The 27,330-nt window shown below is 40.7% G+C and overlaps 1 protein-coding gene across 12 annotated transcripts in view; it reads left to right on the top strand.

Annotated features, from left to right (window-relative positions):
* Nucleotides 1–27,330, top strand: part of ATP11B (ATPase phospholipid transporting 11B (putative)) — a 94,556-nt gene that overhangs the window by 35,676 nt on the left and 31,550 nt on the right. For 7 of the 12 annotated variants that reach the window (XM_085513213.1, XM_015871545.3, XM_085513211.1 and 4 more), the window contains exons 2-9: nucleotides 17,612–17,728; nucleotides 18,345–18,434; nucleotides 21,174–21,254; nucleotides 24,914–25,021; nucleotides 25,225–25,353; nucleotides 25,470–25,573; nucleotides 26,123–26,170; nucleotides 27,164–27,228. In XM_085513213.1, coding sequence (XP_085369339.1) covers nucleotides 17,612–17,728; nucleotides 18,345–18,434; nucleotides 21,174–21,254; nucleotides 24,914–25,021; nucleotides 25,225–25,353; nucleotides 25,470–25,573; nucleotides 26,123–26,170; nucleotides 27,164–27,228 — 742 coding nt within the window. Of the gene's footprint in view, nucleotides 1–5,060; nucleotides 5,323–17,611; nucleotides 17,729–18,344; nucleotides 18,435–21,173; nucleotides 21,255–24,913; nucleotides 25,022–25,224; nucleotides 25,354–25,469; nucleotides 25,574–26,122; nucleotides 26,171–27,163; nucleotides 27,229–27,330 lie in introns of those variants that run through there. The other 5 variants (XM_085513219.1, XM_085513216.1, XM_085513218.1 and 2 more) reach the window with 1 other exon arrangement.

Genomic DNA, 27,330 nt, shown 5'->3' with positions numbered 1-27,330 from the left:
TGTAAGGATCATCATTTACATCTGCAAAAATAATTAGGAATAGATTCTAAAATGTTTTACTTGTATTAATCAGCCAATGTTTTGCTCTACTTTGAAGACATTAAGCGCTGTAAGAACTTCAGATGTAGCAACCATATGTTTCTTTGTCTCATATGGCTCCAGGAGCATCATCTGTCACATTCACAGCTATTTTGTTTGTTTGCAGAGATTGCAAATATCCCTGCATGGTGGGTTCATTACTGCACCACACTTTGAAGCTAAAATATCAGAAATGAATTTTTGAAAGTAAGCTCAAACTTTGAGTATCTGGTTTCAAATTTACAAAGCTTAAGTTTAAGAAGGGCAAAATGCTGCCTGTGATTTTATTCAAGGGTCCATGGCTGAGCAAGGCTGGAGACTGACATCCTATGATGTCTTTGGGGAACGATGTACAGCCCCAGGGTGAGCTGAAACGGAGTCCCCGGGTCCATGGGCAGGATGGGGAGAAGCCCTGGGAGTTCTGCTGAAGTCCATGAAAGTCTGCTATCATTCTCAGGGTCCAGACAGGGTGAGGGGTGTGGTGGATGCACCTACACATCTTGGGAGATCTGCCTGGAGATACACAGTGTTTATATATACACCTTAGCACTTATTTCAAGCACAGGAGCTGAAGGCATTCATTTCGAGATGCAAATAGGTCCCACAGCAAATATCAGCAAGTGGTGTGATTCATTTACAGCTTCTGAGGTGCCAAAAGCTTTACTGTAAACACTGTAATGGAAGGAACAAGTATTTTTGCCAGTTATTTTGTCTGGCAAATGCTGCTGATAAATCCTTTTGCTGTATCTCTTTTAGAAAAATCTGTTTTTACCATTATAATACCAAACAGCCTCTAGTGTTGAGTAAGTGCAAGCTGGTGATTTTGTCTGATCCGTGAGACCTTCTCGCATCCACCAATACATCTGAAACTTGTGTTCACAGCCAACATTGGCAAAGATCTTTTATTTTGTCCTTTAAAACCCAAGGTGACTGTATCAGTTTTAGATGAGGCACTGAAATTTTCCTTACCGCACCAAGCTGTCTGTGCCTTGTTTGCTGAGGCATCTGCTTAACTCCAGACCCACTGGAGCCCTGTCATGGATGTGCCCGAGGGACGGAGGAACATTTTAAGGTTACACAAAGCAGGTGAGGAGTTAGAGTCATTATCCACCTACATCACACTCACCCACTGAGGTGTTAGGGATAACACCTACTAAGAGATAAACTCACCTACTTTGGGTGTTACCTCCTCATTTGCAGAAATGGCAAGGAGTTGAGAGAGAAAGCTGAATTAAGGCACTCCCAAATTGTCTTGCTTTTATCCTGGATGAGGTGAGAGAAGAGCCTGAAGAGGAGCTTGTGGTTGCTGGTTGGCTGCAACCCAGCCAGCAGCATGGCAGGAACACCTCGAAAAATATCTGGAGTAATAATATCTAAATCCCACTGAGATTTAGAAACCAGTTTTTTTTCCTGCTTCCATGACTTCTATGCTTTGAACCAGAAGGTGCTCGTAAAAAACCTCTGTCAAATTCAGTAGTTTGAACAGTCCTCCAGGATATCGGAAACATAGATGTTCAACCTGTAATCAGGGGTGTTTGAAATCCCATCTCCCACTACCCAGGGAATATCCTAATTAGTAGATGTTACGCTATATTTATGGTGTACAGCTGTAAATATAAAGTCTTTGTTCCTTTCCCATAAAGATCACAGACTGCTTTCCAAATTAACAAACCTGGGTGTGCCAGTGTTTGTGTTGCAGTAGTCAAGGCAGTGCCACAGGAGAGCAGTGCCAAGAGACCTACATACTTGTAACTGCATTTATGTGGTTTTATTCTAGGAATTCAATCTTTTATTACACACCCAGTAGTATTAATTTAGATCCTATAAAAGCAAAAAAAACCCATCACTTCCTGGTAGAATATATTATGAGTGTTTATTAAGAAATCCCAACATTGAGATGCATCTTTTTCTGCCTTTTCACAAGGGTTAATCATTAGATTATATCTGGACGTGTCCAATAATTTCTTGGTCATAAAAATTACAACAGTAAATTGTTATAAGAGGGTGAATGTACAAATCAAATCATTGGAAAATTGTATTTTTATCATGTCCTTGTTAAAGATACAAATTCACATTTTACAAGATTATCATAGAGAATAATAAGGTGATGTCACTGTCCAGCACATTAAGTGACAAATCTTAACACATGTTCCTACAGAATCCTCTTATGTAATGTAAGATTCCAAGTCCCCCAGTTGTCATCAAGACAAGGCCATCAGAGATGTTCCAAATCTAGTTCTTTGTATGCTGCATGAACAACCCACCAGAGTTCTGTTCCTCAAAAATAGAAAGCTGAGGTTATATGTTGGGATCCAGTTAGTAACTGAGCGTACAGGCAACAAAAGTACATCAAATAATGCGCTGCTGTTTAGATCCAGTAACAGTCCTGGAAACATCCCCTTTTAGGATGTGTATCCTGTAATTCAATCTGATCTTATCTCTTGCAGGGAACAAAAAAGGAATAACAAATTACATACAAGGTTTTCCTTTAAAAAGCGCAGTTCATTTTCTAAGAGTCTTTCACGTTTTCCCTGAAGACTGGTTGCTCTGGGCTAGAATCCACATGTGTGTTTAGATGAAGGGCCTTGTGACTGAAAATAAGCCCCTGCTTATCTCTGTTTAATTGGTGCTTCAGCCAGTAATTGAATGCCTGTGGAATAGAGATGCCTTGAAGAAACTCCGTGTCTCTCAGGCAGCTTTTTCACTACGGATTAGAAACAAAATGGGCATTTTTTATAGTTAGTGTACATTGTTAATTAGCAGCATAGTTACCAAAATAAACGACACGTAGATTAAATCACTTATTTAAAGAAATGACAAAATAATTAAAAACAAATAACGACTGATAGGAATTCCACCAGGGAACTGTAAGGAGCTGATCCTTGTGTTCTGCTATGCTGACATCCCTGCTCCTAATCTTTACTTTTTATTCACCCCCTAGCATCAGCACTGTGCATCACTGTGGCCATTTAGTGTGCCAGCACCCCACCCACTGCAGAACAGCCCCAAAACACCTTTCAAAAAGGGTAAAGATACATGTGAGCCTTGTGCAAAAGCGCACCAAGGGAAAAGGATCCATGGCTGCACATTCAGGCAATGATTCTGTGGTTACCAATATTTGATTTTAAAAACCTAAACGTAGTACCATCGATTACATAAGAATTACTCATGCACGTATAATTAAAAGCTTGCAGGGCCTAATATTTGTGTGTGGTTTTACATTTTCATGCACATTTTGTATCAGGCAACACTTGTGTCCTCATCCTGCTAAACAAACATCTGAAATCATTGCTCTTATAGATACTTAACAGGAAAGCTTGGAGTCTGATCAAGAAAGCTTACGAAATGGGCTGAGCCTAATTTTCAAATCAGAAGGTTTAGTTTTTCTTCTGCAGTTGCTTTTTTCTGTGTGTAATCCAGCTGTGTTAATGCAAGTGAGATGTCAGGCCAATATGTTAAAGTGGGATCTCGGATGTGGGAAGCATTATTCTCAGGACACTTTGAAAAGCACTGGAGCGTTATTGGTGACTCAATATCTAAGTTGGCTGTTCTGCTTCAGGTTTTTTCTCCTGAAAATGATTTTGTTCTCAAGGGTGACAGAAAAATTCATAAACATCAAGCATGAGCTGTGGAGCTTTGGAGTTTAAAAGGTGCAGTTTTACTAGCAAGATCTCCATGCAAGGATGCTATGCTAATAGAATTTTGCCATATACTGGAAAAATAATGGGGTCAGGGCCTTCTGTGGCACATAGAAAAATAGCTACATGTCATCCATAATGTTTCATCCTCTAAAATACATATTTTTTGAAGGGAAAGTATAAACCACAAAGTTCAAGTCATTTGTTAATTGCTCTTGGGCTTTGTCTAGTGCAATAATACCACGGCAGCAACGTGGGGCAGGCAGCGCCAAGTAGCTTTACGTAACAAATGCAAGCAGTGGAAATACAGCCTTGCAGAAAGTGCACCTCACCTTTGAATCTGGCAGCAAATATAGTTACACTTCAGAGAAATGGCATGTGACTTTTGGTGTTTGGTCGCTGGGATGCTGCTCACATCTTATCAGGAAGGAGGAGCAGAACAACGAGCATGTCAGGCAGGCTTTGGCTCGAGGCCACTCCAGGCAGCGTGCCACAGCTATGAAATCACTCTGTTATTTTAGACTCACATTAGATGAATAGGGTAATGCAAGCTGTTGGAAACTCAGCTTTGATGTATTTAAATGTTTTGAAATAATGGCGAGCATTTAATATGGAGTTTTGCTAACATTAACTTTCAGAGCCGCCTGATAAAAACAGCCTCATTCCCTACTGTTTTAAAGGTATTTGTCTGATTAAACGCAGATGCTGAAACCATCCGCCTTCACCACAAGACTCCATTGTTCAGACGTTCTACCATCCATCTTAAAGGCTGAATTATGTCCTAAATTTCTAACTGATCACTAAGTACCACTAAGGCTGCAGGCCTGCCCTGGTGTAGAGCTGTGTTCAAAGCTGAGTTAGGTTCTTTACTATGAGACTATAAGAGTTGGAATGGACTGCCCAGAGAGGTGGTGGAGTCACCGACCATGGGAGTGTTCAAGAAACGCTTGGATGTGGTGTTGAGGAATATGATTTAGCCAGGAAGTATTGGGAATGGTTGGACTAGATGATCTTCTGGGTCTTTTCCAACCTTGATAATTCTGTGATTCTGTGAGAGTGGTGAGGCGCTGCCTCAGGCTGGATGGGGCCCTGGGCAGCCTGTTCTAGTATGAAGTGCACCCTCCTGGCACAGGTTTGGTGTGCTGACTTTTTATGTTTAAATCACCCGTCATTTGGCAGAGATTACATAAGACACGACAACCCTTTTCAAATCCTTTATTTCACTGCTGCAGCACGTGCCGTTTTTCACAAGAAAACATAAAAGAAAAGAGATAAAAACAACCTCTGCGCCTTCCTACATAAAGTACAACCGGCTCCCCCAGCCCTGCCGACCAGCCCTCCCTCCCTCTCCGGCCTCACACGTCACTTCCCGGGGGCGGCCGCAGCGCCGCGAGCCGCGGGTGTCGGGGCGGCGCTGTGATGGCGGCCGCGGGGCGCCGGGGGGGCTGCGCCGCTCCTGTGTCGGCATCGGGCCCCCGTGCCGTGGGGGGCAGCCGTGGACGTCGGTCGGTCTGAGGCGACGGCAGTGACGGCGGAGGGCGCGGCGCTGCCCGGGGAGCCCCGACCCGCGGCGCCGGGGATGTTGCGGTGGGTCCGGCAGCAGCTGGTAGGTGCCTCCTCGCGTGCGGACAACGCCCGGTGTGCTGCGGGGACAGGCCGGGCTGGGGCCGGGAGGGAGCGTGGGGTGTGGGGGGTGCGGGGCTGACCGCTGGCACTGCTGGGTTATTCATTTGTTTAACGCGTATCCAGGGTTTGGAGCAGTTTTGTTGTGGTATTTTGTGATGTATTCGTTTCTTTAAACCCCGTCAACGGCGAGGAAAGTGCGTTTCCTTGCTTTTGGCCTCCTTTGGCTCCCCAAAGTTCAGGGAGGACGGCAGGCCTGTCTCCGTGGGCTGACACACCTGGGGTTTGCAGGCCTCGCCTCCTCCTTTACGTGGCGAAACCTTTGGAGGATTTGCACCTGCTGTGTGTGTATGGCCACTACCCTGCACCTGAGAGCTCAGCACTGCTCAGCTGCTGCTGCCGTAGGGAAATGCATCCCGTCCTCCTGCTGCACTTGTAATGTTGGTTTCTGCCTCTTCTTTGCGTTATTTCTCTTTCGTTTTCTGAAGGAGTGAAATCAGTCTGCTGAAAACTTTTTTTCCATTGCTTGCAGTTCCCTTAAACCACTGATGTTGCCTGGGTTTGTATTAGAGATATACGTTAGTTTGGCTTTTTTGTACACGTGGCTAAAAGTCTCACGAGTGATTTATTGGATCTGTTATATCACTTTTTGCAACAAGAGAATTCTGTGTTTGTTTTATTTATTACTTTCCCCTATGGAGCAAAGCAAAGCCACAAGCTTTAATTAAATACATTTAGCAAGAGGTTAAAAATCACTTTCAAGTCCTTTAACAGCGCCGTGTTTTTTGTGATGGTCTCTGTGGCAGCTTGACAGCGCTGACTGGTTTGGTTTAACACCAAGATTTATTGACCTGGAAATTAATTACTCTTTTAGAGCTCCCATTGCACTCCTCTGTTCTGTAACAGGCGAGCGTGTATTTTTACAGAATAAAGCTTGCTTGGCATAACAGCTACCATCTTATTTTTTCCCTATGAGGGTGGCTTGAGGTTGTTGAATGTGGCTTTGAAAGTTGGCTGCTGTAGAGCTGTGATTAGGAGACACTGCATCAGAGCTAGGAATCCATCTATCAACCAGGCCTGCTTTTCTTTCTGTCTGAACGCTGGCCAGCTCTCCAGAAACACGTCTGGCCTTAAGAGAAAGTAAAAAATGGATGAGCAATACACTTGGCACTGAGAGGGTTTTCTTCTGTAGGAAAATGTTGGTGGGAAAAGAACTGCTTGAAACTTGCACTGGCTTTCACAGGAGAGCATTAGGATTGTAGAAGAAAGGGGTAATACTACAGGGAAGGAATGACTGGAAACATACTGGTTTGGTGTTTTTCTTTGTATAAACCTCATTGCTTGATGCTGATTGTTGTTTTACAGCTCATTTAGTTGAAACATGGCCTAAGATAGGTATCACGCTGCATGTTTCTTCAGACGGACACTCAGCTCATCCCTGTGTATGATCATTCATTTAACGTACATCCCACACATTTACTTCTTCTCACGGCTGTGATGTTTAGTTTGTATTAAGAAAGGATGTCAGAAAGCTGAGAACCTGGGGAAGGATGTTGAAAAGATAATTGGTGCAAGTGGGAAGAGCAGGATGACAGAAGCAGGGTTGTTTGTAGATGGCTCTGCCATCTGAGGAACACTCAGACTATTTGAAGCAAATAATGGCGAAGTCTGTCTGAGATATTTCTGATGAAGGGAGAAGAATATGTGGGATTGGATTCCTTCAGAGCGTGCATTTCTACCTGTGTTCGATGTGGCAGCAGGTTCTGAGAAAGCTATTCTTGTCTGTATGGGAGGATTGGAACCGAGCACGGATGTGGGAGTCATCAAAGTTGGCTGTAGTAATACAAAAGAAAAACGTTGGTGTGAGGAAGTGTTGGACTGAGGAGAAGGAGGAGGGACTGGTGCTTTGCTGAAGGCAGTTGTTAAATGCTCTCTATGAAACCAGGGAATGTTTTGCAACTTCTTGTTTAAGAGGTCTGTATTTCGTATGCTGATTAATCACGGAATCACGTTAATGAGGTGGTCCTGAATACCTGTGTTCTGGTGTGAGTTGTGAAAGGGGACAGGGAAAAAGAAACAGGTGTTCTTAGAAGCAAGTCAGGAGGGGACCTCGTATGCAATGCAGATGGTTTCAGCTGTGTTCTTGAAGTGGGACCTTTGCTGTGCTTTAGTCTGTGAACACACGGGAGTCATTTCCAGTATGAAAAATCAAAATGGATGACAGTAAAACTACAGGTCGCTCTTCATTTCCTATGTGGGATTTTGTTAGAAATTGTCAAGAGTTTTTGGTAACTTGGCTGTTAGTTTGCTTTATTTCCTCAGTAGCAGCTAATAGCTCCCCATCACTCCCAGCCCAATGCTAATAGTGAATGTTCTGCTCAGTAAGTCAACAGCAGCATGCAGCATTCAGTGTTATAATATCAGATTGCAACAGGTTTTAGCTATTAAAAAACATGAAGATAAATGGAGTATAATTACTTGTGTTAAAAAGATAACTGAAATGCCCTGATGCATGTGGAAGAGCAGTGCTGAGCAGGATGCCCGAGTGAGGCTGTGTTACCTTGAGGTTGCAGGCGGACACTGGGCATGTGGATTTGCTGCGGGTTGCATAACAGCACAGGCACAGCCAACTCTGCTTGAACAAAGCAGCCCAGTAAACAGAAGTTGATAGGAAGCACCGTTAATATTGAGGAATGGTACACTTGGTCTACATTTCCGAATGTGGTGCGATAAACTACGTTGCTGTTCTGTATACAGCTCGTGGTAGCTCTCTGGGTGAGGATGGTGCAGTATAAGCACAAAGTGGGGTTTGTAATGCCTGGTGATTTCCAGTATCACTTGGTTTGATGCATTTGTGACAGGATCTGGGCTGTGTTCATGTCCTGATGGTGTATATGCAGCATAAGAACTATTGCGGTGATATCAACAAAGCGACGGTGATTTAGTTGTCTGGCAGGGGGGTCTCCAAAGCTGTGATAGAACAGCTGTGTGCAGGAACCCAGCTGTTTGCAATTAGTCCTGCTGAGCCACAAGTTTACCTCCATTTTGCTGTTCTGTGGGGTCTGAGCCCACTGTTTTTTTATGCAGCAGTGTGGCAACAAGGATGAGACAGGAGCTACTTGCACAGCCCAAGAGAAGCAGAGCTGGGCTGTACTTGGCAGACTGCTTTCTTCCTTCAACAGGATCACAGGGAATGCTTTAGTTTGTTTTGTGTTTGGTTGTGCTTTTTGTTTTCCTCCCAAGGACAGCATCAGTAGGAGATGTGGTCATCCTTCATATGAGCTCAAATGAAAACTTCTCTCTTTGTGGAAATATCCCTGCACAGAATAGCACAACAGGCCTGGATGTCAGGATTTTTTTTCCCTTTCCTTCCATGTATTGGGATCTGCTGAGATGTCCTGAGAAGAGCAGATGGCATTCTGTAATAGCTCACTGCATTCTGAATAAGAACAGCGCTCAGGCTCCTTGTTTACAGCGATGTGTGTGCTTTTCTAACTTAATCATTTCAAATAATCAATTCAGTGCAGGTCCTTGTGTGGGGTGTGTGTTGCTGTGTATTTCTTTGGGGGTCTGTTTTGGTTTAGGAGTTGCCAGGTTTTTGCATACTGAAAGTACATGAACTATTCCAATGTCTGAGAATCCCAGCTTCTGGAAACACTTTGATTTCTGGATTTGATTTTTTTCTTTCGCCCCCTATTTTCTTACCTGCTAATGACTGTGTACATGCTGTGATAAAAGATGAATGGCTGTTAGTTATTGTATACTTGGAGAGGAAACGTGTATTTGCTCAATGAGAGTTCCCCCAGTATAGACTGCTTGGCTGAAGCCTTCTCTGCTGTCACCAGTGGATCACAGTGAGAAGAGTGTTGGAACAGCCCAGGGACTGCTTTAGTTTGAGAATCAGAATCATTAATGCTGGAAAAGACCAAACTACGGGGAGGACTGTGAGGTTATGATCCGCTTGGTCTTAACACAGGGGAATGTGTGGCCATGGGTTTTAGGCTGTGACCTGCTAGACTAGTCCTCCCATTGCGTTTGGGTCTTTTAACCTTATTTTCTTTCAGTATTCTGCAACTGCTGAGTACTAATGCATTTGCAGCACAGTGTGTTCCGAAGCATGTGGAGCCTGGCCCTGCCTGCCGCCAGCTGGCTGTGCTGGGGAAGGCATCCACTGTGTCCTGTGTAGAAGTTTTACATCTTGTCTCATAAAAAACAAACAAACAAACAAAAAAAAACCCTACATGATTAAACCAGTCTTACCAATGTTGTTATTATTATTTTTTAAAGATCGCTTTTAAAAAGAATGGGGAAATTTGAGTCATTGAGTGTGTCCTGTTGCTGTGAGACTGGAGCTTTGACCCCTATCTGATCCTGTTGTTCTTTTTGGTTGCTTTTTTAGCAACAAGTTTTTATTATGCTGGACTTCCATTTGTCACAAAACAGTGTGTGACGTTTTCATGGACTCTTTTCACTGTGGAGGTGCTGCTCCATTAATAGCTGCCTTAATGTCTAGTTATGGTTCTGGGGGGTTACCTCTAAACACTCCTCAGCAGGTAAAACACACGATCTGAGACAAGTCAGTCTGTGCTGAATGAAGTCATTTACCATCTGTGCTATTCAATCGATATTCGATTTTCCTAGTTTTGGATGGATTGGCAGCTGTTGTTTTTTCTTACTCTGGTGTCCTCTGTTGTCATGACTGCATTTGCCACCATCTCTGAGGATAGGGCATCTACAACACAGCTTCTAAAACAATCCTTTAACTTCAGGCACCGTGTCTCTTTTAAGCCAGCAGATTAAAGCTGCAAAAAGATAGATCTGACAAAACAGCTCTGTCCAAGCAGAGTGATCTCTCCAGCAGAACACAGGTGACATTTGCTGCTAGACTTTGTTTTTTTTTTTAGTATACAAACCACTTTTCAACTGTGTACTGTTTGAAGAAAAAGAGAAATAACAGAACTCAAATGAAACCACTTAGTGATAGCACAGATAGACAGGAGGGCCAGCAGCCATGCTATCATATAGAAGACTTTGCTGTTTATTGGCTTCCCACATCCTGTGCCTTAAGAAGACTTCTTCTTGTTTGCTTGGAGAGTAAAAGTAACTGTGGGAGAGGGGAGATAATGGTGCAGGCACAAGGAAGCTGTTTGTTTCCATCCCGAAATGTTATACAAGGAAGAGTTTCAAATGCCATAGACCAAAAAGTGTAATTGCTATGTGTTGTTGCATTTAGTTACTCCTTTATTCCCATGCATCTCTCTGTGCTGGTTCTGTGTGTGGCTGTGTTGACTTCTGCAGGTTTTTAAATATCTGGAAAAAGAATTATGACAAAACAGGAAGGGAGTTTGTGATTTAGTGAGCTTTAGGGATGAAGATGTATGTAGACGTGTCTGTAAGCAGTGCATTAAGCTAATGCTTCGGTCCTAAATCATGTTTGAAAAGGAATTAAAACCCAGAGTGGTATTTGATAAAAGGAGTAGCCTCAAATCTGTGGTGTTTATGGAGCAGACTTCATCAGACCTGTTAGACAGAAGAGCCAGGCGGTTCTAGCTGTGAACTGAGCTCTCTTCCCCTGGAATTTGCTAAGCAACAACTGTCAGAGCAATCGCCAGTGCAGCTTTGACACACATTGTGAAAAGCCGTGAGGCTTCTTATCCAGGGCCTGGGGGAGCTGGGAAGAACGTTCAAGTTTTTTTTTCATATCGAAGGGAAATATGAATTGAACTTGTGTCTATCAGTTCCTGCACTGCAAATAACTATTGTCTGTTGGAAGTCATCTGAATATTGAACACAAGGCTGGTCAGTATTCATATGGGATAATGGCTGTATGTGTGGCACGGGGCAGGAACCTGCTTGTATGAAACAGGTTCGTTAATGGCTCTTCAAAACAGTGGGCAAACAGCATTTCGTTCTGCAATAGTAGCACGTGTAGTTTCCAAGCAGGTGAGGAGGTGTGTGATTCTTTTGTATTTGCGCAGTGATGGAACTGACAAATGCAGTTTCTGTGTATGGTGAAATGGCTGGCTGTGAGCTTGACGCTGCTTTGTAATTTTTAGTGAAAAACAAAGTATACGATGTGATACAGATTTGAATGCCTTGTTTCACAGCAAAGTTTTTTGTCTTTGAATGAATCCAGTGACCATGAATAGAGTATAATTAGGTATGGATCTATTTATGAGTTTTAGTGCTATGGTGATTATTCAAGGTACGTGAAGGAATTCTGTGTTAAATGTTTCATGTATTGTACTGGGTCTGTACTCTAGGACTGATTTGGTTGGCTTGGCTGCTGCTATTTCTGTGTGATGGAGCATTGCAGAACTGTAGCACTTAATGTGTTCAAATTGCTTCATATATTTTCAGCAAAAATAGACTTAATGTACTTTGTAAGCAAAAGAACAAAGATTTTGGATCAGATACTGTTAGGCTTCAACTTCTGATAGACCTCTTTGGCCATCATAATTCAATTTTTATTTAAGGTTGATTAAAAAATGCTCTGAATGGCCTTGGGAAATAGATAGGTGTTAATGACAGAGGAGGAATAGCTTACAGTCTTCAGGTTAATCGAATACTTTGAATGCAGGAGCATGAAAATTCTAGTAATATTGTAGAAAAAAAATGCAAACTTGGAATTCTGAGAAAGACAGACATTTGTTTGATCATATTCTGTTTGCAATGGATTGTGCTGCATAAATGCAGCGATTTGGATTGTAGAGGCGTAGGAGGGAGCCTGTTCCTTAGCTGATGTAAAGTTGGATTACATTAAAATTAAGCAGCGTCCCTTAATCTCTGTTATAGTTTTTCACTGCTGCCAGAACTGAACATCTCACAGTCCTTTGAAAGAGCTCGGGTAGAAAGGCCAACTTGTATTCTCAGCTGGCTTTTCCCATTGGAATGTATTGGTGTTACATGATCAGTGGGTTTGGTGTCAGCTCCCCATCAGCTGGCACAGGAGGAGGAGGCTGTTTGTGTTCACTCCTTTCTGGTGCAGGTAAACAGGCAGTGGATGGTTGTTTTGTTTTTAAGAAGGGATTTTTCCAAATTCTTTCTGCGGGCATCTGATGGGCGTTCTGACAAAACAAATGAAGCTAAGAATGGTTTGATCTGCATGTGACCAGGCCTTTGTTCCAAGCACCGATATGACCACTGTAAACACAGTACTAGGTATTTATGTGTTGACTTTGTGAAAGGAGAGTTTCTTGCTTTCGGGATCTCTTGTTTCCTACAGTGTTTGCCCAAATAGTGTATTCTGACAATAGGTGTTTTGGAAAGTTACAAAATGGGTTTTTATCTGCTGTGCTCAACAACCACAGCCCTGTGAGCAGGAAGAGGACGCTGCCTGAAGGGCCCACGACTTGCAATGCTCTTTTATGTCTTTACTGCAGTAATATTTAAAAGGGCAGGAACAAACCTATGTAAACCTTGGGGTACTGCACTTGATTCACTACTTGTTGAAAATTGCTGTGAGAGGCTGTTTTTTTCCTTCATGCTAACCTTTGATATGGCAAATTCACTTTGATTACTGCCCAGCTACGTGACCGAAAGAATTATTGCCTACTGTTTGTAATATGAATTTCCACAAGCTTTTGAAAATGCGCGTGGAGTGTGAATTGATCATCTTACCTGACAGAAGGGAAATTATTCCATGTATATTAAAAACAAAATCCACAGTAAAAAAGTTAATTTCTTCAGAACAGCTTTAATCAAACCATATCTTGGTTGCAGGTAATTGCGGGTTTTGGGGATATGTGCCAGGAAATGCCATGGTGTTTCTGTAGCTGTGGTTGGTCAGTTACCTTCCCAGGTAAATAAGTTCCTGGGACAGCCTTCAGTTACATTTATTAGTATTGTAAGCCAGGACGTGATGTCTGCAGGGTGTTGGGAAAGCTGCTGCTTTCCTGAGCTGTGCTCAGTGTGGTTTCTGAAACAAGGAGGATCCTCTGCTTGGGCCTTCCTTCCTTCAGCCCCTTGTCACGGAATACTGGCTCTGTAGCAGTTCTCCGCACAAATAGGATTTTCCTTTTTTTTTTTTCCCTGTAAATATGAGAATGATCAAGAAACACAGGGAGATTGTTAGTATACTCCTTGTAGGCAGATATTAAGCAAAAAATTGCTTGTCAGATAACTTGTAGCTATTTTGCTGCGTGTGTTACAAAGCTTGAAACAGCAACTGATTTGTTGTGTGCTGGACTCGTGTGTCACTAATCCTAATCCTAGCTGAGAGATCTGCAGATTTCTGCTGTCTCATTTAACAGTGAGAGGGTGTGAAGGCAGCAGTGCTGTTCTAGGGTAAGCTTTTATACTAGTGATATTAGTGTTTGCAGTGGATAGAAGAGGGTTTTCTTTTCTTTGTTTCTTTATGTTTACAGGTGATGGAATGGCCTCTCTTCCTTTGCGCAGTTCTTTTTCATGGTGTTGCTTCTCATTTGCTTACTCTGCTTGTTCCCTCAGTTACCCAATTCCTTGTTCATGCTCCTGGAGCAGCAGCAATGCAGAACGTGTCCCACGCTGCGTGTTTACCTTGTGCTGGCCAAGCAGTTGTGTCGGCCATGTCATTGTTTTAGGGATCTGATACACTGAAAAGAAACCAACAACACAGAATTTGGAGCATGGTGTGGTGGCTTTTCAGCCAGGTCAGTTTCCTACTCCGCTTTACCATCAGGCTGTGCAGGCAGTTCCCCGCATGGCCCTGAGCTGGAGACATGATCTGGGAAGCAGAGGACTTTCTTTCAACAAAGAAATAGCACAGAATCACAGTCAGGAGTTTCCCCTCCGTTCCTAGGGATGTTTTCTGTGCTGGTTGAGAGGAGCTGAATTTATTACGCAGAGGGATGTCTTTGTCTGACTGAGAACACTGAGGAAATCACTACTGAAGTGTTCAATAGAAATGCCTTTGAGTTTGGTACCAATTTATATTCCAAGAAAACTAAACGTGAATCACCTTATATTGTTTTTTCCCTTATCCAAGCAATTACTCTGGCTTTCTGCTTTATAAATCAGCTTGACTCAGGCATTGCTGTGTTGTTTATAAGTCGTGTTTGTTTCAGCTATTTTCAAAAACCAAATATGTCATGTTTAGCTGGGCGCAGTTCTTCTATTGGCCTGTCGTGTAGTGAAGATGAAATAGGAGAGCTGTATTCCAGTGGTAGGCAAGGCCTGGTTTGTGCTTTAAAATAAGAGTGGCTGAGCCCCAGCCAATAAATCTATATTTAATTTGCAGCATGAAAGGACAAGAACAAGTCAGTCCTATGGTTAGGATTGATGTTTATTTACAATGGGTTCATGTAACGCACCTGATTAAGGAGTCTTAGACATCAAGTTTTGCAATAAACTCTGCTTTATTTGTTATGAAGTCAATGGGCGGTGAACTTAGGTAGGAATCACCTCACTAGGCAAAGTAGGAAAAGAAACTACTGGAAAGTATCAGTGTCAGTTATGATTTATTTTTTTTTTCTCAAGACCCAAAACTTGATGAAACCCTTTGAGAGGGACACGTTACCCTAATTCTGCAGCTCAGTTCCATAATGACAACAGAAATAGAGAATGAAGCTGTTTCAGAGTGAAATTAGCAAGGACTAGTCACAGTAATAAGAGAGTTACAGGAATTTCTCTTCCTGAACAATTAAATCCTGCACAGAAGCTGAACTTTCTTGGAAGGGATGCATAATTAAAGGATGCATAATGAAAATTTCTCTGGAGGAGAATTCTCATTAGGTAATTATCTAACGGCAGAGTTGCTGGGCAATTTTGAACCATCACTCATGGTTACAGAAATAAAGATCAGGAGATGTGTGTTCCTTTCCCTGCTGTGGCTGTGGTCAGCTCGCTGGGGCTGCCAGGGCTGCATCCTCTGCCAACCAGAGCTCTGCAGCTCCAGAGGTTGGTGTCCTCAGCCTGCCGCCTCCTGCACTGTCACCATGGATCTGCTGTGTGAGCAGCTTTGGCACTTTGCTGTGGTCTTCCACCACTGGAAGGCTGCCTGTTGCTTTCTTTGCTTTTTCACTTTTCCCTCTGCTTTACGTTCAGTGGTTTTGAAGTGGAAAATGTGACTTTCCAAAGTGAGAGAGTCTGGCATTTTGTGAGCGCCAGACATGTTCTGAGGTAGATCTGTATGCCTGCTCTTACTAATTAAGCACAGCATTTCTCTGACTCGTAGAACAGTTATATTGTGGCATCATCTGTAGTGATTTACAAATAATATGTCACAAATGCCATCTCCAAACCGCTTCTGCTACAACATCTGTTTTTTTTTAATGTCCTTTCTGAATCTACTGTCACCTCTCTTATCATTGCATGGCCTTCCACACCACAGTGACTGCTGTGGCTTCTGCTGCTCACCAGAGGAGCTTTGTTCTCCTTCAGGTCTGTCTCAGAGCTCTCCTGTTCTTACCCCCTTCCTCCTTCTGCACCTTTCTTTCTGAAGTGAAATGTTTCTCTGTTAATGATGACTAATGCAGTAACTTGTAGGCTTGAAAGGATTTTTTAATTAAGTCTTTACTTTAAATGACGCTGTCCTAAATGTCAGCATACCTCACATCTTACATTAGAGAACTTTATGGGCAAGTGAAAATGCTTGCTTGTATCAATCATTTCTTTGTGTAGTTCATTGTGCTCACTGTTCATCACTCCTATCGTTTATTGGGCTGGAAGTCTCTTCTGTTGGAGCTCTGTTGATCTCTACTAAGAACTCCAAACAGTTCTTAGTAGAGATCAACCAAGGTCTGAGCCTGGTTTCACAAGTAGAACAGTACAACTGCAAAGGTAAATTCCTCACTGCCACTACTGGAACTGGTAATGCCCTTTCTGCCTGTTTATCAGTTGTCCTTTCTCTTGGCGTCACAGAACAAGGAGACTGTGAACAACACAAATCATGTTTGTCAGTTCAGAGATAAACGTCTGACTCTCGTGCTGAGATTCATGACTTCCCACACAGTCACTGGTGGGAACAGCTTCACAGTTCCAAGTTTAATTGCTGGTTTGCACCACATTGTAGAGCTTTTTAGTTTGTGTTTTAGTCATTTTTCTCGGTCTGTTATCTGAATTATGTGCCACTGTCTCTCTTGTTGTCTTTTCTATCACCTGCTTCTCCAGGTCAGAATGTAAGAGCTGGCAAAGGCTCTGTGAGTCATGTAGCCCCAGGAAAGGCTCTAGTAAAGATAGGCAAGGGTGACCTAGATATAAACCCTTGTGTTACGGAGACATCACCGCCTTCCCACATGACTTGGTTTGGTTTCTGATTATTATTCCTTGCCATCAGCATTTTTGTTTTTCCAGCACCAAAACTAAGTTTCCATTGCTGCAGCTGAAGGCTGTGTCTATTCTTCCTTGCCCTTCAGATTACTTCTCAGTGGAAGCGTTTTTTGTGCTGGAAGGTGTGCTAGCACTTCCTGAGTTTCCTCTGCCTTAAGCTGTCACCTCAATTTGTTCACCTTGATGCTTACTGTTCAGCCTTGTTCTATAACTCATACTTTCCATTATACATTGTGTTACTTTATACATCACATTTCAGTTTAATACCTGCATTCCTCTGTGCTTGCAGAGGCAGTTGATGAAAATCCTGAGCATTAGGCCTGAATCGAGGCTTTGCTTCTAAGGGATCTCAGTCAGATTTGCTGTTTTGACTGAAAACTATTGCTAAGTGTTTCTGAGTAAAATGTGTGAGTTTGCTTTCACTGTTGCTATCGTTAATGTGTGAACCGATGGTAGAGTGAGTTTTGAGATTAGCCTGCCTGTTCTTGGAGGTTGAATTTGTTGGTGGAAAGCTCTGTGGTCTAGTCAGATGTGTATGGTTTTGTTTTAAAGCTAATGGGAACTCTTACAAAAACCAGTTTATCACAACATATTAGTATGAGCTGTTTATTCTGACTTTGGCTTTTGATCTATTGGGGTTATCATGAGCACAGCCATGATTTTTTTTTTCCATAGATAACGTATTTTCATCTCCATTTCTGCTTCTTTTCTCTTTCAATTTTCGTGAGACTTCTTTGAGCCTTATGATTTATTTTTCTTCCATTTTCCAGAACGGGTACACAACTGCAGAAATTGGATTTATTATTTCTTTTAAATTCAACTTCTGTAAGTTAACACAGCAGACTTTAATTTCCAGGTTAATTTTCTTTCTGATTCAAAAGCCAGCATTCTAAATCTGTTCCTTCACAGCTAAGTATCATTTTTGAGCACAGAGATAGCAGATTTATTTGTGTAAATGATGGGTAATAAAGTAATCTTTCCTGATCTTTTTTTGTTTTGTTTTGTTTTTTCATTTTCTGTTCTAGGGTTTTGACCCTCCGCATCAAAGCGATACACGAACTATTTATATAGCAAATCGTTTTCCCCAGCATGGCCATTATATTCCTCAGAAGTTTGCAGACAACAGAATCATATCATCCAAGGTAAGGGAAAATATATGGTACATCTCATCACTCTCTCCCCAGAGCCTATGTCTAGAATGGTGAGGCATGTTGGTCAGACCTTCTAAAGTGGCTTTTGAATTAGTTTAGCTCATGTCTGGATGTGATTTAATAGGAAGGGTGAAGGGTTTTTTTGGTGAGGATTTATAAAATTGCCGTATCATAAGCAAGGAACTGCAGTTGCAGGTTCCCTCCTAGTGTGGCCTTGGAAAGGAATCAACAGAACTGATGGGATGGGGGATATTTTGTCATTGAAGCGCAGGAGAAAAAGGGTATAGCTGCTCAAATAAATCTGTTCTCTAGTAGCCTGGCTACTAGGAACCAGATTAGTCTGGCTGTTCCTATCCAGATTGGCATGAGAACAGTTAAAATGTTGTCTGTAAAGGCAATGCAGTTGCTACTCCTACTTTCCTTCTAGATGCCCTTCATGGGCCCTTGAGATTGAATACAGCTGTTCTTTCTGGAAGTCGGGCATTGCCAAGATGCAGTTTGGGGAGGGTAGATGGAAAATGAGAAGTTGAGGGAGTTTGGGAGAGAAAATGAATTCCACTGTTCAGCGTGTCATAACTATTCTTTCTCTTTTCTTTTTTGCCTTCAGTATACGGTGTGGAATTTTGTTCCAAAAAACTTATTTGAACAGTTCAGAAGAATAGCCAACTTTTATTTTCTGATAATATTTTTGGTTCAGGTAAGTGTATAATACTCAGTTTAGCCACGGAAGTTAAGGTGGTGATTGCCATTTGTGTTGTGGATTCTGTCACTTACTTTTCATTCTATGAATTTAACTTCTCAATTTAATGTGGAAACAATGCATTTCCAGCATTGCTGGTGAAATTTGAAGTTTGTTTTCATCAAATTGGACAGTGTTGCACATTCTTGTTCTGTATGGAATCTTACTTGTGTAAATTAATACAGGGTTGTCATGCAGTTCTAAATTCCTCAAATTCACATGAAAAGAACACACAGAATTTACAACTAGGGTTGACGGTTTGTCACATTTGAAGGTATCAGGGCTGCCAGCAAAGTATAGGTCAAAATAGCACTGTGGCTTTTGTAGCCAGATAAATTTCTTTTAATTAAGAAACATCTACAAGTATATTGAAGGGATAAGTCTGTAAATTTACTGTGATATTTGTACCTCCAGCTCTGTAATTGTACTTAAATTCTCTAGAGCTATTGCAGGCTTAAATGAAGGATAAGAGAGAGAGGTGGTAAGAAGAGGTAATAGCATTTTAAAGACTCGGGCCACGTCTAAGGCAAAGACGAGGTTTTGAGTTACATAAACTTTTCTTTCATTGTGAAGTAAAGTAACTTGGTATAGGCACAGCCCTCCATGGTGATTGACCAATACCTACCTTAGGCACCTGAAGAAGGTGGTGCTTCATGACAGAAATAGGAGTAGCGAAGTGTTCATAAGATTTTTCTATGACTGTCATGTACAAGTAGTAGGGCCAGTTGTGAATTTGTCATCCTTTGCCTCCCGTGTCACTGTTTTTAATTCACATTTAAAAAGAAATAACTTTCTAATAGGCTGAAAATTCTTGTGGTAGTAATTGCTAAGGTCATATTGTTTTAGCTTCATTTACCAGCACCCATTTCCTGTTGTCATAGTTAGGAATTTTGACTTTGTCCTTCCTGTTGTGTTCCGTACTGTTTAATAGATCATAGCACGAGGAAGATGGGAACGTGCCAGAGATCCGTAATCGCTACTCACAATTACCCCAAACAGTGTTGCTCTTTTCAAGCTTTTATTTCTTCCTTACGCAAATTTACTTATATACTTCAATTTTAATCAAGTTTCTTTCAAAATGTTAGTTTAGACTTAATATCTAAACACAATGTCCATGAAGCGATGTGAACCTGGAGGCAGAACTTGAATTCAGAGTGTAATCCTATTCTTCTCTCAATTCATAACTCGAGTGAATACCCTAATTTGTATGTCTTGCGTGTATGTCTTTGTTCTTGGAAACATAATAGGAATAAAGCTGCAGTCATTTTTGTTCTTTGTTGCTCTTTTTCTATTGAACAGAATTTTGTTTTTATTCAAATCTCATCTAGAATTTCGTCAATGCGTAATACTTTTCTTTTTGCAAGGCAAAGGTGCTTTTAACATTTGATCACCATGGTATCTTCTCTGTCATATGAATCTCCTGTGACCACAATGCAGTGCCAATCAATGCTGCTTTATTTCACTGGGGATGGCAGGGCTGGGGCAAGTTCTTATTTTGTTTAAATGCATAGTTCAATCCGGTCCACGTTATCCGCCTCACATATGCATACCAGAAACATGGTCACAGACTGCATTTTGGTTGCGTGATGCTCTGAGTAGTTGTATGATGGGTATGTGTCCACCTCTGTAGCAGGCACTGGTCTGTGGCATTCTGGGGAAATAAGAAAAGCAGCAGTATGCCATGGTGCTTCCACTGCTAGAAAAGTTGCCTCCCTTTAACATGTGAGCCCATGAGAAAAAAGGAGAGATTGCAAATGGCAGAAATGTCATAGTTAGGCTTCTCTAGCCATAACCAGGGGCTCCTGGCAGGTGCTGTCATGGGCAGGGTGCTGCTGGGCTGAAATTGTAGTGCTGCATTTGAAGAACACGCAGTATTGTGAGCTAGGTATGATTTTGTCGTGTTTTTTAAGTTGTCTTCATCTCAGTGAAATAAATAAATGGTGCATGTGTTGCAATGTCATAATCTGTTTTCTCTGTGGCTCTTGGCTCTTAATAGAGTAAACTTCATGTGTGATTTTCTTTTTCTTCTTTAATGGTTCCCAAAGCAATGCCATAAGTCTCAGGTAAAGTGAATCAAATCACTTTGGTTTTGAATAGCTCTCTTGTGTATACTTTGTATGCAGCACTTGACCACAGTGTTTTTTCCTGCAGCAGAGGAGAGCCACCAGCACACCACTTCCCCCCTCACACACACATACATCATTTTAGCGTATATGCTGCACTTTGGCATGAAAGCAATGATAGCACAAATTGTGAAATGCGCATGTTGGAGGGACCGAAAAGGAGCAGTCTAAGAAAAGGGTTTCTTTATACCTGTACTGCTGGAAACTGCTGTTTTTAACTTCATTTTCACTTCTGAAGTGTTTGTCGTTATATTCTCTACTGTTGTAAAGCAGATTGTATAGAATAGTGGAACTGCATAGCAAAAAGGTGAAAATGTATCTTATAGTGATGAATCATAAGAGTGCATTACAGATGTGATAAAGTCTGTTACGTGGCTGAGTATTTTCGTTTGTACAATTATTGACATCTGTTTAGATGCCAGGAACTGACTTTTGTTCGAGACTGAAGGATGTGCAGTAAAATTCCATTAGAACTTGGAAAAACACTTATCATGGATTTGATTTTGTTGTTGTTTGTTTTAGTACAATTGTAAAATCAAATTCTGGCTAATTTTTACATTTTCTTCTCTTTTAGCTCATGATAGATACCCCTACCAGTCCTATTACCAGTGGATTGCCATTATTCTTTGTCATAACTGTGACAGCCATAAAGCAGGTAAAGGGGAAAAAATCCTGTGGCATGAATGTTAGTTTTAAGTTGAAGTTAATTAACAAAGTCTGACCAGGATAATGTTTAGAAACAACAACAAAAATCACAAAGTGATGTCTTCAGAAATATTTTGTGTACTTTATGTTTCTTGTTAGACACTTCATCATTTTGCTTGGTTGTCAAGCTCTCAATGACTCACCGTAGTACCCTTAAATGGACAGTGAGTGACTGTCAGACAGCATTTTTGTCTCAGCATTACATGTCGCTTGTTATAAGACCTTTTCTGAAAGCTCCTCGCTTATTCCTTTGGCACACCTCGCTACATATTAGAATTAATCCTGCATATCTGTGAGGAAGGAGCTTGGGTAGGTGATGCTGTGGTACAACTTAAGTCTGTCAGTAGTTAAAAGGCAAATTTTGCCCCAAAGGATATGTTTCATAGCATGAAATATACATGAATTATAATCCTTTACCAGGTAAAAGATCCTATTTGGGAAGCTTCTGCTTTTGTTTTGTTTTTTTTCAGTTGCATAAAACATTTTGGAATATTTTAATGTTTGAGCACTGTACTAGAACCTGGTAAGACCTACAAACCCTTTAAGGCTAATGTATAAAAAGAATCTTCTGCTTTCTTCAAACCCTTAAGGTGAGAGGAGAAAGAAACAAGCATGTAAATAAAATAGTGATGTTGCTAGAAACTATAATTGTTTCTGCAGACAGATAGCTTTCAGGAGCCGGCTCCTTCAGAGGGTTTGACAGTGTTGGCTTGGGAAGACGTGCAGTCATAGCAACTGAAAATTAAGCAGGAGAATTTTTTGGAATTAAAGCTGGAATTTCAGTTTGCCTGTTGTGACAGCAAGACCCAAAACCACCCCGAAGTAGGGCTGAAATAAAAATAGCTCTGTCTTTCAGTCAGGTTGGTGTTTGGGGCAGAGAGGAACTTAATGCTGTAGAAATCTTTGAATTGCCTCTCGGTTCGTTGCTGTGCAGTTAATGTATGCAGTGCCCTGACCCAATTCAGTTGCTGTATTAACACCCAAAAATGTATCCAAGAGATGTCATTGTAGAAAATATCCCTGAAAGCTGTATAAGATGAAACAGATATTGAAAGTTAGTTACAAATATTTGAGTGGTTTGGTTTTTTTTGGAAAAGCTTTCTTTTTAAAGTCAAAAATAGTGCACAATGATCTATTGCCTTATTGTTACCCAAAGCCCAGTTTTATATTGAGAAACTCAGGTGTTTTACCATCACTTGAAATGAGCGGAGATTCTGACATTGATTTCAGAAGACTCAAATCGTATATGAGTTGTTGAGCATTATGAGTTCTTTCTGACTATTTCAAATCTGTTTGCAAGGGCTTCTGGAACCACCTAAACTGATCTGGTGGACTCTTGTGTTTATTTTACCTCCTAGAAAGTGGACTAACAGTATTCACAAGCTGTTATCTTGGAAAGACAATTCAGGGTACTCTTTCTAACAGGCTGCCCTCAAACCAGAAAGAAATATAAACCTTCTGTTGGAGCACAGAGGAAAACACCCAGTGTGTCTCCAAACCAGTTCCCATTTTCTCTGAAACCAGAAGTGCAATAGGAAGAAGTTTTTAGGAGAATGTCAGGGGACCGGTTTGATACAAATGATGTGAAATAAATATTTAACTCTGATTCACATCTTTCCAAAGATAAAAGGGAAACTAGAGGCCTTATCAGTATCTGTGTTTGAGAAGTTTAGCAGTGGATGGAAAAACTCTACCATGTTTTCACAAGGCCAGTTAACTTGGTATCCCTATCAGACCTCAGAACTTCACTGTATTTTAATCTCAGCCAAGGAGATGGAACCTTTCCTTATTAGAAGTGCCATTGCACCTAGGTCAGAAGAAGGACGTAAAGACTGCAAAATGATGCAGCTCATGCTGTGTCATTTTATTGAACTTGTTAGCTGGAGCACTTTCCTTCTCTGGCCTCTGAAGATGCTTGCGCAGTCAACAAGGGAGTCAAAAATAACAGAGTAGAGAGAAACAGAACATTTTTTTTCTTTTTATTCTGTAAAGATAATGTATTTTCTAAGGAACTTCAGGGAACTTGATGCTTTTCAGTAAGTTCTTAAGTATTTAGCAAAGAAGTTTATTGGACACGTGGATGTTTACGTGATTCCCATGTGAATAAGAAGCAACTGCTTTGCAGAATTTAGTTAAATATACAAGTGAACTGAGAATGAATACTGTGGCAATGTGTTTTGCAGACCTGCTTTAAATTTGTCCTTGCTTAATGTACACAGATGCTCTTATATTAGCAGGAACTAAAAATGTAATCAAAGTGATTTTTATCTGTTTTCTGTTCATGCAATTAAGCAACTTTAACAGTGCTCCTGCATCTTTCTTTTGATAGCATTTTTTTTGCAACATTTTCAAGTGGGGTTAAGGTACTCCTCAAAAATGCTGCAGTGGGTAAACTTCAGGGGAATTTACATTGGCCATAGGAATCTGGCTCTTAAGAATTCCCTGGTGTGAGGTGTCACCATTGTGTTGCAGACAGTAGGTATCAGATGGAGAAAGAGCTGAAATCTGTATTTTCCAAAGAAGGTAAATTTCCATTCTCTGCCAAATGCCCATATTGCTCAGCTGTTCAGATTTGTCAGACAAACACCCCAAGGTTACTTGATTTTCCTTGAGCTCTTGTTTTCTTCTGTCAGTCACCTTTAACAAGGTTCTGTAGGTACTGACTCTTGAAGTTTTTCACACAGACTAGAAAACAGTCTTAAGGAGATACAGGATTCTAATTTCCCAGTATCGCTGTGTGGCTTCTGTTATGGAGTTTTAATAATTTTTAAGCATTTAATGTGTAAAATAAGTGAAATTTTTCTTTTTTTTTCTTTTTTTCATAGTGGGTAGTTTTGTACTTACTGCCTTCATGTATGCTAGTGATTGTGTGGTTGCATGAAGGTAAAACTGCAAAACTATGCTTGGGCACGTGGAGTTCATCAAATAACTTCCTTTCAAATGCAAGTCAAGGCTCAGAGTTCTCAGCTGCATCTGTGTTAGTAGCCTTTGTGTTACAACATTCATACAACGTCTGTAGCATCATAGGAGGAGTTGGGATTATGAATGCTGTATCAGGGGGTCAGAGATTATGCCATTGGTCATCATGCTTTTATAGGTTGAGGAAGCAATGTAGTAATTTCTTAAGAAAGCAAGAGAGAAAAAGCACACCTAGATTCAGTCTCATGAATGTTTGCGCACATGCATGGGATAAAGGATGCTTGAAGAGATGGAAAGTGTCTTGTAAAGACATGCTGCTTAATTTGTGTCTTAAAAATTCATTAGTGTATAATGCAAAATAGAGCAACTACAAAAAAATTAGAGTAGGAGTGGCTGTTCCCTGTTTTGAGGTGTATTAATCCATAAAGATCTCAGACTGAATGACCGTGCATACAAAATGTCAGTTCGTTTTATTAGAACACAGGACAGTTATGTTTCTTCAGCACTTCTGCTACTTTACTCAAGTAAATGGTTTCTCAGGTTCTTGAGTTACAGTCGTGGTTGAGGCTGGAGAGAAATAAGTAACTTACGTGGCTAAGGCCATGCAGCAAGCAGTTTGAAGCATGTTTACTTAAAAGGCATAATGCTTTATAAGTTTATTGCTTGGGAAATAAATGTCTGTTTTCACAGGGTTATGAAGACTGGCTACGACATAAAGCAGACAACGAAGTAAACGGTGCTCCAGTTTATGTTGTCCGAAGCGGTGGCCTTGTGAAAACTAGATCTAAAAACATTCGGGTACGTGCCTGAAGACAGACTGAAAACTGCTTCAGAAAAGAAAAAAAAAACACAAAAAAACCCAACAACTGAAGATCTTGTCTCATTATTAATCATTGTTTCATGATGATTCATGATGTTACACGATGATTCAAGAACAGTGATAAATTTAAATCTTTTAAAACTCAGTTTGCTATACTTCTCATTTATCTTCATTTCATTAGGTGGGAGACATTGTCAGAGTAGCCAAAGATGAGACTTTTCCTGTTGATCTGGTGCTTTTATCTTCTGATCGAGTGGATGGTTCATGCCATGTTACTACCGCAAGTTTGGATGGTGAAACTAATCTTAAGGTCTGGTTTTCACTGTTACGAAATAGAATGTAGCTAATAAATAATTTCTTATTTTACCCCAGGAATACCCCCTGGCTGATTTTTTTATCTGAAAGTTAATGGATGGTGTTTTTCAGACACATGTTGCGGTCCCGGAAACAGCAGTGTTACAGTCTGTTGCCAACCTGGACAAACTTGTAGCTGTCATAGAATGCCAGCAGCCAGAGGCAGACCTATACAGGTATAAGTTATTTTGACCTCGTTTCAAAATACTTACTAATGACGTGTTCAGTATTAGGAGAGAGATGGATTTTGCTGGGTTTAAAGTAGTTTCAGACATCTGCTTATATCTCAGGATTTAATAATGAATGTAAGCATTTATATATGTGATGAGCTGAATTTGAGTATTTCAATACTAAATAAGAAAAGGTAGCATATTTACATTTTGAGATTTAATCATAACACTTATTTTTGTACCTTTCTGTTCTAAACAGTAAACTTCTTCCCAAACTATTAAAAACTAAGTGGACAATGAGTCCAGGGAAGTGGAAGAAAGAAACCTGGATATGATTCTTCCTGGAGATTTCAGTTCAATATAGGACTCCCTGTGACAATTATTGCCAGTGTTGCCTTTGCCTTATTGTTCTTATTTATTTGCATTGTTAATTAAGACCGATTATTTCGTATTTGAGAAATGTTAATGATCTTCTTGTAGAACAGCTCTGTTTATTTCATTTTGCTCTTTTGAGATGTTATGTAGATGTTTCTGACACATGACCCTTTTTTGTAGATTTGTTGGAAGAATAACTATAAGCCAGCAAATGGAGGAAATAGTACGGTAAGTAAAATTTTGTCAGGTTAATGTTAAGAAAATAGTGGTAGTTAAAGTGACCTTTACAAAAAAAAAAAAGTTAGTGTTGAATAAACAAGAGGCAGGGGTATTTTAAATTAAATATTTAGCACAGAGATTATTTTCTATTGAGAGTAGCGTGGCTGAGTTTAAAAAACAAGCTAACAAAAAAGAGCAGTCAGGCAAACAGCAAAAACACAAGTCAGACACTTCTCTTCAAAGTGTGATCCTGTGTCATGATGCTAAGTGTGTCACAGAGATAAGCTAGTGCTATGCTTCTGTCACTCTTTAGTGTTTATAAATATTATACTTTACACATTCTTTTCTAGTAAAACTTCCACATGAATCAAATATGAAAGCAATATTGATTTCCATTTAAGTTGATGTGGCCACTGGAATAAAGCGTACAACTCTAACTTTGTATGAACTTTGCCTATAACTGTGCCTTTATTTTCAAAGCACTGGTTGCAGTTAGATAATCAAATGAATGTATTATGTTGATGTAATGGACATGAGGGGAAAATGCATGTGTAAAATTTTATCTTTCTGCCTTAGGAACCAGAGTTTGCATGGTTGTATTGTCTGTCCATCTTTATTTTACTGATATGAATAATCTCTTTTGAACTTCAGAGAATTTCAGTTTGACAGAGGGGTAGAAATAAGATAAAACAGACAAAGCTAAAATACTGCTCTATTTGCACTGTAGACTTGGCAGGATTTTGGCATGTTGGCTCTTCACATAGCTTGTAGATTTCTCTGAACCAGACAGTTGGAACATGTAGCTCAGGCACTAGTTATGGGACTCTGAACACTGTGGTGGGAGAATGTTGGGGTGACCAAAGGATGAAACTGAGAGCTCTGGAGATGAACGGGGATTTACAGAACACGTTTGACCTCTTTGCAAAGGAAACTGGATGTCATTAGCCCCACAGAGTATGGAACAGCTCATTTTTAAATGCTGATATGTCTTTTTCTTTTTAGACCTCTGGGGCCCGAAAGTCTCTTACTTCGTGGAGCAAGATTAAAAAACACTAAAGAAATATTTGGTTTGTAGACTCTTCTTAAAGCATGTTGATGAACTGTGGTTTAATTCTACTTGCAGTGAAGAGATTATGATAATCTTCCTGGTGGTTACCTGAGGGGATGTG

The sequence above is a fragment of the Coturnix japonica genome, chromosome 12, assembly GCF_054131305.1.
Source record: "Coturnix japonica strain WE chromosome 12, WE-NBRP24, whole genome shotgun sequence".
In the NCBI taxonomy this organism is placed as follows: Eukaryota; Metazoa; Chordata; class Aves; order Galliformes; family Phasianidae; genus Coturnix; species Coturnix japonica.
This window is presented reverse-complemented; position numbering and strand designations above follow the sequence as displayed.